We start from the raw sequence: 14,384 nt of genomic DNA, 5'->3' as shown, positions 1-14,384 counted from the left end.
TCTGATGAAGGGTCCAGGCCCGAAACGTCAGCCTTTCTGCTCCTATGGTGCTGCTTGGCCTGCTGTGTTCATCCAGCTCTGCACCTTGTTGTCTCGGATTCTCCAGCATCTGCAGTTCCTACTATCTCGACTCCTCCACTGTTAGATTATCAGGCTGCTTGTTCACCGTCCAGCACTGGATGAGCAGAAACCTTCTCCAACTGAATGTTGGGAAGCATGTGCCTGCTCCACTCTGATCGCTATCTGCTGACTCCAAACATGCCCCTGGGAGCAGTTAGGGAACAGTTCAGCCTGTTCTTGAGCTTGGTGTCACATTTGTTTATAGCCACATTTGCAGCTTTATAGAACTTTAGTTAGGCCACACTTGGAATATTACGTATAGTTCTGGTCACCACCCTACCAGAAGGATGTGGATGCTTTGGAGAGGGTACAGAAAAGGATATTGCTGGTATAGGGGATTTTAGCTATGAAGGAAGGTTGGTTAGACTGGGTTTGTTTTCACTGGAACGCAGGAGGTTGAGGGGTGACCAAATAGAAGTTTATAATATTGTGAATGGCATGGAGAGAGTGGGAAGTTTTCCCAGGGTGGAGGGGTCAATTACTCACTGACACAGGTTCAAGATGCAAAGGGGGAAGTTTAAAAGAGATGTGCGAGGCAGGTTTTTCACACAAAGGGTGGTGAGTGCCTGGAACATGCTGCCAGAGGAGGTGGAGGAAGCAGACACAATACCAACATTCAAGAAGCACCTGGACGAATACATGAATAGGAAGGGAATAGAGGGATATGGATCCTGTAAGTGACACAGTTTTAGTATGGAAGGGCAAAATGTTTTGGTGCAGGCTTGACGGGCCGTAGGGTCTCTGCCCGTGCTGTATTGTTCTTTGTTTTTTGTTTCCACCTGGTGAACAGGTTTGAGAGTACTCCATAGTTTTAGTGATTAGCTCAAGGCAGTCCAGAGAAGGTTCACTCGGCTGATATCAGGTTTCGAGGGACTGTTTTATGAGGGAAGGTTTAGTAGGTTGGGCCTATACTTGATGGAATGAAGAGGAATGAGAGGCGACCTTGTTGATATATACAAGATTCTAAGGGGACTTGGCAGGGTAGATGTGGAAAAGTTGTTTCGCCTTGTGGGAAAGTATGGGACCAGAGGGCATCATCTCGGAATAAGGGATTTCACTTACAGGGGAGGCGGTGGCCTAGTGGTATTATTGCTGGACTATTAATCCAGAGACCCAGATAATGTTCTGGGGACCGGGGTTCGAATCCCACCATGGCAGATGGTGGAATTTGAATTCAATAAATATCTGGAAAATTAAGAATCTAATAATGACCATGAATCTATTGTCGATTGTTGGAAAAACCCATCTGGTTCACTAATGTCCTTTAAGGAAGGACACTGCCATCCTTACCTGGTCTGGCCTACATGTGACTCCAGACCCACAGCAATGTGGTTGACTCTGAACTGCCCTCTGGGTAATTACGGACGGGCAATAAATGCTGCCTGGCCAGCGACACCCTCATCCCGTGAATGAATAAAGAACTTTAAGGACAGTGACAAGGAGGATTTTTTTTGTCAGAAGGCAGAGAATCTGTGGAATTCTTTATACTGCAGAGGGTATTGCAGCTGGGTCATTGAGTATACCCAAGGTTGAGGTAAACATTTCTAATCGATATGGGAATCAAGCATTATAGGGAAGAGACAGGAAAGTGAAGTTGAAAATGATCAGATCAGCCATGATCTCATTGAATAATGGAGCAGACCCGATGGGCCGAATGGCCCGTTTCTGCTCCTGCACCTTATGAATGTGAGCAAGCATTGAATTTGTTTGAATATCATTCTGTTTCTAGGTGAAACTCAGGTCGAAGAAGTCGCAAGTGGGTTACCTGCAAGTCGGAGTGGAGTGTTACGGCGGTGGAATCTGGAATACTTGGTTTGACCGTGACCTCACAGTAGCCGGCAGGGTTGTGCTGAAGGTAGGTTAGATACATTGGCTGCACTGGTCCCTAGTGCATAAACATCTCGGTTTGAAATACTCGTATTTGTTTTCTAAAACAGCCATAACTTTGCCTTCTCCCCTCTATCACTGTCACCTCCAGTAGACCTATGACCCTCCAAGATTCCTGAGTGCCTCTAGCTTTGGCCTCGTGCGCATTCCAATTTCTATCACTAATGACTAGCCTTTCAGATACCGAGGCCTGAACTTTGGACTTCTTTCTCCAACCTCTACGCTTCTCCTCCCCTCTGGCTAAGGTTTTAGTCACCTTCTATATCCTTGCATTGGCAAGAGCCAAAAGAATTTGTGAAGTGCCTCAGGGCATTTTGATTCAAGTTGTTGTTGCTGCAGCTTCTTCTGTCTCCATCCTGGTGCGTACAATTTGACAGGACAATTTTGACTTGCTTTAGATCTCTCTGCCTGACTTCTGTTTCTAGAATGGAGACAAAGTGGAACATCGCCTGATCAACGTGGCTGAACCAGTCCTTCGCATCCCTCACCTGGCCATCCACCTGCAGAGAGAGATTAACGACAACTTCGGACCCAACAAGGAGAACCACCTGTAAGCTGATGCGATCGGCAGCCTTTGTAATGTGTGTAAAGACAACCCCTCCCTGTCATTTAATCATCTAATTATCATATCCTCCTATTCCTTTCTCCTTCTCTAACTTGCCTTAAAACAGTATCTGTACTGTTCACCTTGACTATACTCCATTCAGTAGCGAGTTCCACATTGTCACCACTAACTGAGTAAATTGCTGCATTTATTCGTGACCATCTCTATTTATATTTTTGGACTTCCATTTAAGTAAGACCACTTTCCCTACATCAACTCTATCAGGTCCTTTCATTAATTTTAAAGACCCCTGCCAGCTCATCTTTCACTTTTCCAGGGAGAGAGCCTCAGACTGTCCAACCTTTGGTTAGCTCTTTCAGAAAATCAATCAGTTTGGCTATAATTCTTGCAAATTTTTTTTGCACTTCCTCAAGTCCCTCGTTTCATTTTTATAATATGAAGACTACAGCTATTCACCCTAATGCAAATTTTGACATGAGATCAACACAACTTTCTGCAATTCAATTCTCTCCCTCTTAGTATGAACCCTAGTTTATTTTTTTCAGTAGGGTTATTAACCTGCATTATTAAGTGTGATGATTTGTGTATCTGTAATCTTCCCCTAAGTCCCTCTGTTCCTTTACCCAGTTTGGACACTTACTTTCCAAGGAGTATGTGGCTTCTTTGTTCCTTCTATGAGTATTTAGCAGATATATATATCGAACTTTGACTGCCAATTTCACCTGAAATCTGTGATAGGGTGGCCAGTTAGTCTCCAAGACACGGTTTGTGTCCAATCCTGGAGAAAAATCACATGGCAAAAACTAATCAATCTTTTGAAAAGCTTTTTTCATCGCCTCCATTTACCAGATGTCAAAGTATTAAAAGTGGGAGAAATATAACGTTGGCTGACAGTCAGACAATATCCAGTTGGTTAATGAGTCTCTTTGCTTTCCAATTGTATACAAAGTACATCGTAAGCATGGGTGTGTGGTCAACTAATGAGTGGAGAATGGGGGAAAGTTATGTGACAAAATCCTCAAGAGTACCTTTAATCACAGTTGGTAACACTAATCGGCAGGTTTCTATGTTTTCAAGTATTTCTGAGAATGCGCTGGTGTCTGTGCTGAATGCTAATTATGCATATCCTTCAAAGTGTTCCGATCATAGCTACAGCGGTACAGGAGCAGCTAGAACTGGGAGTGAAATCTACTGGAAATGCCTGTGATGCCACTCAAATGGTAAGTCAGCATACCCCACTATTCCTTTATTCTTTTATTCATTAACGGGATGAGGGCGTTGCTTGCCAGACATTAGTGAACCAGATGGGTTTTTCCGACAATCGACGATGGATTCATGGTCATCATTAGGAGCTGAAAGTCAAGCCTTTTGTTCTCTTTATTCATTCACGGGATGAGGGTGTCGCTGGCCAGGCAGCATTTATTGCCCATCCCTAATTGCCCAGAGAGCAGTTAAGAGTCAACCACATTGCTGTGGGTCTGGAGTCACATGTAGGCCAGACCAGGTAAGGATGGCAGTTTCCTTCCCTAAAGGACATTAGAGAACCAGATGGGTTGACTTTTAACTGCCCTCTGGGATGGGCCAAGCAGCCTTTTTGCACCATAATAATTGTGTGCCACTGAGTTTTTGTTGATTTGTTTTCATCCACAGTCAGAGAAACACCACTCAGTCCTGTTGAACCTGCTTTGTGCTCAGTTGGGAGTGAATGTGGACAAAATCATAGACTTTGAGCTGTGTCTGGCCGATACTCAGCCTGGGGTAAGTATCTTCCTGTGAGGAGCTTCAGACAGTGTGACCATTGCAGGCCATTGTTGGAATGGTGAATTGATGATGATCGAATGGTAAGAATGAGTGTGAAATGGTGCAGTTTAGAACAAAAAACATAAAGAGGGAGTGACTTACATTCATGTACTGCCTTAGAAACTTTATGAAATCCCAAGGTCTTTTCTATTCTTGCATTGGATGTGGTCAGCTCTGATATGACTAGCAATTGTTGGCCATTCCTAATTGCCCTTGAACTAAGTGAACTAACTAGGAAAGATGTTGATCTTGAAAGGATGCCGAAGAGATTTACAAGGATGTTGTCAGGGTTGGAGGGTTTGAACTATAGATAGAGGCTGAATAGTCTGGGGCTATTTTCCCTGGAGCATCGGAGGCTGAGGGGTGACTTTATAGAAGTTATAAAATCATGAGGGGCATGGATAGGGTGAATAACCAAGGCCTATTTCCCACGGTAAGGGGGTCCAAAACTAGAGGGCATGGGTAAGAGGGGAAAGATTTAGAAGGGACCTAAGGGGCAACTTTTTCAAACAGAGTGTGGCACATGTATGGAATGAGCAGCCAGAGGAGGTGGTGGAGGCTGGTACAATTACAACGTTTAAAATTCATCTGAATGGGTACTTGAATAGGAAGGGTTTAGAGGGATATGGGCCAAATGCTGGCAAATGGGATTAGATTTATTTAGGATATCTGGTTGGCGTGGACGAGTTGGACTGAAGGGTCTGTTTCCGTGCTGTACATCTCTATGATTCTGCATGAATTGCCATGTTGTTGCTTGATAAAAGATTTCCTGTGATTTTGTTTTCGCTGCAGTGTGGACTGAGAGGTCCATGTGTGACAGCAGCTTCTTCAGCAGAAACTGCTTGTTGACTCACTGATCCTTGAGCGCACAGCTTCCCAGCTGCTGCACAGCTTTGAGGAGTCAGTGGTCAGTTCTGAGTCAACCACATTGTTTTGGCTCTGGAGTCACATGTAGTCCAGACCATGCCAGGCAGATTTCCTTCACCGAAGGACATTACTGAACCAGCTGAGTCTTACCAACAACTGATTATAGGTTCATGGTCACGATCCCTGAGACTGGACTTCAATTCCAGGGTTATTAGTTGAATTTCAATTCCACCAGTTGACATGATGGGATTTGAAACCCTTGTCCCCAGAACATGAACCTCCGCCTAGGCCTTTGGATTACTAAACCAGTGACATTATCACGATGCCACTGTTTTCCCACAATGCAGGTAAGGAGTACTTTACACTCAATGATGTGCTTTTAAAGTGTATTCACTGTTTTGATGTCATAAAGGTAGTAGTCAGTTGCACACAGTAAGCTCCAGAGCCTTCAGCCTTTGTGACTGCAACGTGGTTGATTTTAACTGCCCTTTGGAAAACAGGGATAAATGCAACATTTCCAACAATGCTCATGATTGTCGAATGAATTTTTTAAAAAATTAAATATAAAATAAGAAGCTATTATCAATAAGGACAACCAATAAAGTAGTGAATTGTTGTAAAAATCCATCTTGTTCATTAACTTTATTCAAGGAAGAAAACCTGCCATCTTTGTACCATCCAGTTCTGCAGCAATGTAGCTGACTCTCAACTGACCTTCGAAATGGCCTCAGTTTTGTTCACTGTCACCTTCTCAATGTCATTTAGGGCTGGGCTGACCTGACCACCCTGTCAATGAGTTACATTTAAACTGTGAAGAAAGCAGTGTGGAGAGTGGGCAGCATGGTGGCTCAGTGGTTAGCACTGCTGCCTCACAGCGCCAGGGACCTGGGATCGATTCCACCTTTGGGTGACTGTCTGTGTGGACTTTCCACATTCTCCCCGTGTCTGCATGGGTTTACTTCGGGTGCTCCAGTTTCCTCCCACAGTCCAAAGATGTGCAGGTTAGGGTGGATTGGCCATGCTAAATTGCCTGTAGCGTCCAGGGATGTGCAGGCTAGGTGTGTTAGCCTTGGGAAATGCAGGGTTACATGGATAGGGTAGGAGGGTGGGTCTGGGTTTGGAGGGTTGGTGTGAACTTGATGAGCCAAATAGCCTGCTTCTACACTGTAGGGATTCTGCATAACAGTTCATGTTTCAGGCCCTTTTGAAAGATCATTGATCTGAAATACTGAGCTGAATTTTACAGGGCAGGGGGGTGTCCTGCTCGATTTCCCAACCCAGATGAAATGCCAGATGTTTATAAGAGAAGGCTGCTCTGCAGCAATTGTGGGGGTAGCCTTCAGTAGGTGTGAACAGGATTTCCAAACACATGTGCATGTGCATGCACACTGACACACAGGTCGGTAGGAGGATGTGCTGTCCTCAAGCTGCTGGCCAATCTGACTGGCAGTGTGAGCAGAGCAGCAAACAAGTAATGGGCACTGCTGTGATTACCCTAGGATGAAGACAGCTGGACCCAGTAAATCCTGGAGTTTGGACAGGAATTTGGACAAGTAAGGTCCAGCAAAGGCTAAGGAAACAGAAGGGATGGTTGGTAGGGTGAAGCAGACAGGCTTGAAATTACAGGTGGCAGGGTATCACCTTTGTAGGGGTGAGAAAGAGGTGCCTCTAATGCACAGTATTTGCCTTCTTTTAACCAGTTTGGTTAAAATGATAGTCTACTTACTCTCTTCTGCCTGCTTACTCCAAGCATGTTATGTTGTAGTGTCCCTTCTTCTGAACCAGGAGACCCAGGTTCAGGGCCCAACTGCTCCAGAAATGTATCTGAGCAAGTTGATGAAAAACGAAAACAGAAAAAGCTGAAGAAACTCAGCTGACCTGGCGACATTTGTGGAGAAAGAAACTGAGTTAACACTTTGAGTCCAGTCACCCTTTTTCTGAATTTGTTTATTTCAGATGTCCAGTATCCACAGTTCTTTGTTTTAGTTTAGGGTGATTAAAAATATGTATTGGGGAATGGACAGGGGTGGATGAGAAGGTGATGGGCTCCCTCCCAGACCCTGTCCTCCAGCACGGGGCTGAAAGATCCAATCCACTCACTCGTTTTTTCTCGTTCACCGTGTTACATGAGAAGGAAATGTTGCTTTAGTTCATTTTTAGTAGCTGTGTTGGCTACCGTGAGCGCTCACTGCAAACACAACTCTTTACATTTGAAGAGTGGGTGTGGTGTTGTCATTGCTGTTCTCACTGTGCTTCACCCAGCTACCTTGTTCTTTCCTCTAGGCTCTGGGTGGTGCTTTCAAAGAGTTTATATTTGCCCCACGACTGGATAACTTACACAGTTGTTACTGTGCCCTGCAGGTAATGTGCATTAACCTACTTCAGCACGTAGTCAAGAAAAAGGAACACAATTCTGGAATTCCTACCCCACACCTCTGTCTCTCGTTTGTATTGTATCTTCAAACCAACTTCCAAGATTATCATCCCATATTATCTTATGTGGCTGAGTGACAAATCTACATTGTTGGCACCTCTCTAAAGGACTTTAACATATAAAGCACAGTTTAACATGGTAAAATAAGTATAAATTATTCTGCCAGCTGCACAGAATTTCAAAAATCCAACTTTAATCATTAATGACATATAGCTAATAGTGGTGCTTCTGTTGGTCTTCTGTTCACTAGCTATTTAGACCACTTGTGGACTGTCCTGCGCTGTTGCTTTTTACTTTGATTACTCCCTATAACTTGACCCTTACCGGATGTGTTCACTCAGCACTGGGCTCACTGTCCACACTGTCTCCCAGTCCAACAACACCTCGGTTTTAAAATTCTCATCCTTGTTTTCAAATGCCTCTGTGGTTTCGCCTCTATCTCTGTAATTTCATTCTGCTGTTCCAACTCTGAGATTTTTGCACTTCTCCAATCCTGGTGTCTTACACGTGCCCCATATTCTTCACCTCACCAGCACCTTCAGCTACCTAGACCTTAAGTTCTGGAATTGCCTCTATAAACCTCTCCGCCTTCTTTAAACTAATCCTTAAAGCATAACTCCTTGACCAAAGTTTTAGTCACCTGGATTATTATCAGCTCTTTGGCTTGTGGCACATCTTGTTTGACAGTGCTCCTGAGCATTCCTTTGGGATGCTGTTCTGTATTAAAGGCACTGTATAAGTGAGAATTGATTTGTCCCTGGCCGTGCTCTCTAGTTTCTCACCACTGGTGTGAGACTGACTCAGCCCCCTGTATCAGCCATGACTAGGCAGCCAGGGCCCTTGTCTCTGTCAGAAGGTTACTCTGTCAAGTCTCCCACTGAGCTGTGCACAGCAGAAACACAAGTAAACGTCCTGGGACGCTGATCCACAGCCATCTAACTCAAGGGGGACAAGTGCCAAAGCAAAGTGGCATACAGCTTTTCTGCCCCCCGTTTTTAGTGTCTCTGTGGTAAGAGCCCTTTCTGTATCCTCCACAGGCCCTAATTGAATCATCCGAGGAGCAAGGCACACTGGCTGAGGACAGCAATATCCGAGTGGTTACGCTATTTGACAACGAAGAGGTAGATTCATTTGATAGGATGGACATTGAGAAGATATTTGTGTGTGAGAAGATATTTGTGGGGCGGCACGATGGCTCAGTGATTAGCACTGCTGCCTCACAGCGCCAGGGGACCCGGGTTCGATTCCACCCTCGGGTGACTGTCTGTGTGGGGTTTGCACATTCTCCCCGTGTCTGCGTGGGTTTCCTCCGGGTGCTCCGGTTTCCTCCCACAGTCCAAAGATGTGCAGGCTAGGTGGATAGGCCGTGCTAAATTGTCCATAGTGTTCAGGGATGTGTAGATTAGGTGGGTTATTATAGGGTAATGGGTCTGGGTGGCATGCTCTGTGGGTCGGTGTGGACTTGTTGGGCCAAATGGCCTGTTTCCACACTGTAGGGATTCTATGCTTCTATGACTAGTGACCATCCATATAAGACATTAACAAATCCAATCAGAAATTCAGGAGAAATTTCTTCACTCAGAGTGATGAGAACGTGGAACTCACTCCCACAGCGAGTAACATGGATGGAATTCAAGGGGAGAAACATAATGGAGAAAGGAATAGAATGACAGGTTATAAGATGAGATGGAGGAGTGGAAAGGTGTGGAGCAGTGATATGAGTGTTGACCAGTTGGGGCAATGGCCTGTTTCTGTGTGAGTGCTGTGTAAGATGGGTGAAAGTCAAAGGGCCACAGGTATGACTTATGCTAACTTAATAAGCGTAGCCAACTGTAATCCACAAAGCATCATGGGCATTTCTCTCCATTTGAGAGAGACCATTGATAACAGAGCTCTGAGGGTACTACATCTATTGTACATTAGAGTGAGGAGGCAGAGCCTGCATGAACTACTGCAGCCAGTGTGGGATTTGAACCAGCGATGTTGGCATCTCTCTGTCTGAACCTGCACTGATGAAATAAGGATAGATTTACATTTGTATAGTGCCTTCCTCAAATGCAAGAGCCAATTTGCAGAACTGTTCTGAAGTGGGATCACTGAACCTAAAATGTTAATTCTGCTTTCTCTCCACAGATGTGGCCAGACCTGCTGAGTTTTTTCCAGCAGTTTCTGTTTTTGTTTCTACTTTCAGCGTCCACGGTTCTTTCTTACTTTTCTAATCTTGTTCTTTTTACCTCTGCCTCGCCCCTCGTGGTTGTTAAAAGGTTGGAAGCCAGAGTGCTCATGGAGCAGGCTCCTCCTTGACCGAGTTAGTCTTGCGTCGTCTGTCTTCCAGTTTCGACAACCTGACTGCATTTGAGGAAGCTATTCCCAAGTCATTCATGATCAGCTCGGACATGGCACATGCTGTACACCCCAACTATGCGTAAGTGCTTCCATTTCCAATTCTGCTTTCACAGGATGATGTAGCATTGCTGGCCAGATCATCCCTCGCTATTGATTAGATCAGTAATGATGGAAATCATAAAGAAGCAGTGCTTCATTGGACTCTGGCTTCATTTAAGATAGAAAAAACAATGCCTTTTCTTTAGAATCCCCACAATGTTGAAACAGGCCATTTGGCCCAACAAATCCAGACCAACCCTTTGAAAAAACATTCCACCAAGACCTATCCCCCCCACCCCCTATCCCTGTAACCTGGCATTTCCCCTGGTTAACACACCTAACCTACACAATTGGCTTATAAGTACGTTATAAGAGAGCCTCTTTTGAAAAAAAAACATTTGTTTTTACAGGGTTCCTAAATTGCTTGTAATGTGGGGTGCGGGTTGTGGGGTGCAGAAGGGTATGGGATGTCTTCAGAAACAGAATGAAAACCCCCAGCTTTAAACGACTCCCAGAATTGGAGTGAAATTGACTTTGTGTTTTGAATACTTTCAGAGACAAACACGAGGAAAATCACAGGCCAGCGCTCCACAAGGTGAGCTTTACAGACACGTGTCGAACTTCTCCAAACCTGTAAGAGTGAGCCTCTGAATCCTTCTGTCAAACTGAGCGGTCAGATTGTGTCTTTTGTTTTTACAGATCAAGTGAATTGCTTCAATGACGTCCCATTGAGTTGTTTGTTTCTGGTAGCCATGATGTGAGGTGTTGGTGTTGGACTGTGGTGGATAAGGTCAGAAATTACACGACCCCAGGTTATAGTCCAACAGGTTTGTTTGAAAACACAAGTTTTTGGAGTGTAGCCCGTTCGTCAGCTGACCTATAACCTGGTGTCATATGATTTCTGACCTTGTCTGTTTCTGTCAAACCTGACCCCCTCCTTTCCCTACTTTCCCACCTCTTCAGCTGTTGTGGCAAATGTTAAAGATCTCATGGCACTTTTAAATAGAACTGAGGGCCCTCTCTTGCCCTGACCAAGATTTATCCCTTCAGCAATGCAGTGAGACAGGGAGGCAGCAAAGTAGGAAGCCACTCGGCCCATTGTGCCTGTACTAGCTCTTTGGAAGAGCTGTCCAATCCAGTCAGTTCTGCTATGACGTGTGTTCCATCAACGCAAATTGGCTGTAACGCGACTGACGAGTAGGGGAGCGCTGTTTCTAAAACGCAAACTTGTATTGGCTATAACGCGATTCTATCGGTGCACAGAGGAGGATGTTCAACATCACATGATCATTTCACGGGCTTTGTCCATGAAGTGCTTTCTGTGAGAGATACAGTACAACCTCCTCCCCCATCAAGTCATCTTGACTGTTTTCCAAGGTGAAGTGTTAAATTTCATTATTAGGTATGAATCAAACATTTATTCAAATTGTGCTATCCTTTGTGTTCGGCTTTTGAGTGATTTTTTTTTGGTATTCTGCCCTAACTCCACTTTTCCCAAAGGCTCGTTATTTCTAAGTGTGATTTTCTAAACGCGATGTTGCACAGAACGCAACTATCGTGTTATAACAGAGCCGACTGTAAGTCCCACACCCTTAATCAATTGCATGTAGCCCAGCAATTTTTTTTTGCTTTTCAAATATCTAACCAATTTCCTTTTGTAGGTTATTGTTTATAGATACACCTACCATCCTTTCACACAATGCTTTCCATAATTTACCGTGTAATTTTATCATTGCCCCTTCAGTTACCTCCTGATTCTTTCAGAGCTGCTGCTAGTTTGTTGCCTTGATGTTTGTAAAGTTGAAACACAGCTCCAGGAACAATTACATCGTTCTCCATAAAGCCTCTCATCGAGCATTGACAGTGAACCTTTAGCAACAATTTGGCAACTTCACAGTCAGTCTGAGTGATGCCATTTAGGTGTCTACTTAGTTGCCTTTTGAAATTGGATTCAGAGCCTGAAACACAGTAACAGGATTTAAATTCGCATTCTCGAGATTCTAGATTACTCAAACCGTGGCCTCTTCAATATCCTTCCCAGATCTCCTAGGACTGGACTCAACTCAATGTCCATGGAGTTTGGACTTCACTCTTTGCTTATGCGAATGTTTTAAAAGCCAAAAGAAATGAACCAGCAGCTGTTGTGGGACTTGAACTCCTGGTCTCTGGATTAGTTGTTCAATAATTGCTACACCATCATTGAGGAAGCAGTGTTCGATGAGACACTTTGGGAAAATACTACACTTCACTAAGTGGTGCCATGGGACCTTTAACATTGACCGAACAAATGAGACCTGAGTCCCATGCCTCACTTTACAAGCTAGTGAATAGATTGTATTTTTAAATACCTGCATTGACATAATAATGTTAAATAAAATTTCATATTTATTATGTTGGATTTCAGAGCTGTACTGAAAGTTCACAGGGCTCAAGGCAAGAAAAGAAGTTATTTAGGATCAGGGACCCTCTGTTCATTCCTCCTACACCCCGCACACACACTACGGCCCCACATGCCACACAAAAATCCCGTTCAATTAAGCAGTAATCTCTGTTCAGTGCCTGTTGAATGTTTTCACATTGCTCTAATAGAATTTTCTGTAGTGCCTCTAATGTCGTAATTCCTTAAGATGCTTCACAGCGGTGTTTTAGGAAGTTAGAAACAAGAAGTCCATAGAGTCTGCTCCACCATTCAGTTCAATTATGCTGGAGGTCTACCTGTGCTAGCCCCATTTCCCTTGATGTTATTAGTATCTAAAAATCTCTTATTTTCTGTATTGAACATACCAAATGAGAGCTCCCCCAGAGATTCCAAAGATTTGCCACCAGAGTGAAGAAATGCCTCCTCAGCTTAGTCTCCAAATTAGGGGCAGGCCACATATGACAGTGTCCCCTAGCCCTAGTTGCATGGTTTTATCAATATCACTAAACCAAGACTTTGCCACATACAGAAATATTGGGGAAGACAGAGAGATTTGAAGCGGTACCTTAAAGGTGGAGAGAGAGTTGGATATCTTTAGGGAGGGAATTGCAGAGCTTAGGGCCCATCAATTATCGAGTCATATAGCATGGAAACAGACCCTTAGGTCCAACTAGTCCATGCTGACTACGTTCCCAAGCTGAACCTGTCCCACCTGCCATATCCCTCCACGACTTCCTCTGGCAGTTCATTCCACACACAAACCACTCTCTGTGTAAAAAAGATGCCCCTCATGTCCTTTTTAAATGTTTCTCATCTCACCTTAAAAGTACGCCTCCTAGTTTTGAACTTCACCATCCTAGGGGAAGACCCTTGTCATTCATCTTATCCATGCCCCTCATGATTTTATAAATCTCTATAAGGTCATCTGTCTTGAATGCATTGGTTGATGCTGATGAGGCCAGGCCTCGGAACCTTGTAGGGCTTCAGAGATTTATAAAAAAGGGTGAGAATTTTAAAGTGGAGGTGTTGCTGGCTGGGAGCCAGTTTCTGGTCGAGCACAGGGCTGACTGGTGAATGGGACTTGATACAAGTTGGAATATGAGTAATGGAAACATCAATTGCAATGAACCACACTCAGTATAGTCTCCTGGTTATATGCAGTTTTATTTTGGATGATGGTAGGTTGTAGTCTGTGCTGGGGTCAGTGGACCAGTCAGCCCTTGCATTTTGCTGCTTTCATGAGACTTGTTAATGATGCCCCTTTTTATTTCTATCTCAGGGACCAGTGCTTAAATTTAACAGTAACCAACGATATGCCTCAAATGCTGTCACTGCTGCCATTGTGCGAGAGATTGCTAACCGTGTGGGTGTCCCACTCCAGGTAACACTGCTCTCCATTCTTCCCCACGTCTTCCCTCCAACTTCAGGCCGGAGGTCTGCTGGACAATGATGGAAGTGTCACAGAAATTTGGAATTCATTCCCTGTAAGGCTAGGTGTGCTGGAGGGGGATGGGAAGCAATTACAATGCTCATATTGAATGTTTGGTTGACTGAGGGAAATCGAGCTAATCAACATCTTGAGCATCGCCATCACCCAAAAACCCCCTAATTGAATTGACCACATCAGTATTCAGTTCAGAGGCTGGGAGTTCTGCCTTGAGTAGCCCACCTTCTGATTTTTGGGAAATCTGTGTTACAATGTAGAGGCAAATAGGTTTTCAGTTCTATGACTTTTTACCTTTTGAAGGTCAGAAGCTTTTTTTTTGGTATGGGTCAAAGCAGCATTTCCAAGAAATGTAAGCTAAATGAAGAGACAAGCTACTTGGTGAGATAATCGTTGACGTGTTTTCTAAGTTGCACAATGACTACCCAGAGAAAGAAAGGCCATAGGAAGTGTAGCTGAAAAA

The 14,384-nt window shown here is 44.2% G+C and overlaps 1 protein-coding gene across 2 annotated transcripts in view; it reads left to right on the top strand.

The window, feature by feature from the left end:
* LOC109925037 (aspartyl aminopeptidase) overlaps positions 1 to 14,378 on the top strand; it is a 39,295-nt gene extending 24,917 nt beyond the window's left edge. Inside the window, exons 5-13 of one of the 2 annotated variants that reach the window (XM_048599322.1) lie at positions 1,850 to 1,975; positions 2,433 to 2,557; positions 3,708 to 3,792; positions 4,223 to 4,330; positions 7,523 to 7,600; positions 8,711 to 8,794; positions 9,938 to 10,098; positions 10,614 to 10,653; positions 13,757 to 14,378. In XM_048599322.1, the coding sequence (XP_048455279.1) occupies positions 1,850 to 1,975; positions 2,433 to 2,557; positions 3,708 to 3,792; positions 4,223 to 4,330; positions 7,523 to 7,600; positions 8,711 to 8,794; positions 9,938 to 10,098; positions 10,614 to 10,653; positions 13,757 to 13,927 (978 nt within the window). In that variant the 3' untranslated portion in view covers positions 13,928 to 14,378. The remainder of the gene's footprint in view (positions 1 to 1,849; positions 1,976 to 2,432; positions 2,558 to 3,707; positions 3,793 to 4,222; positions 4,331 to 7,522; positions 7,601 to 8,710; positions 8,795 to 9,937; positions 10,099 to 10,613; positions 10,654 to 13,756) is intronic. The other variant, XM_048599323.1, reaches the window with a different exon arrangement.
* The last annotated feature ends 6 nt before the right edge of the window (positions 14,379 to 14,384 follow it).

Source organism: Rhincodon typus, chromosome 7, assembly GCF_021869965.1.
Source record: "Rhincodon typus isolate 14 chromosome 7, sRhiTyp1.1, whole genome shotgun sequence".
NCBI classification, from domain to species: Eukaryota; Metazoa; Chordata; class Chondrichthyes; order Orectolobiformes; family Rhincodontidae; genus Rhincodon; species Rhincodon typus.
The sequence above is the reverse complement of the archived record's forward strand: the minus strand, read 5'-3'. Positions and strand labels throughout refer to the sequence as shown.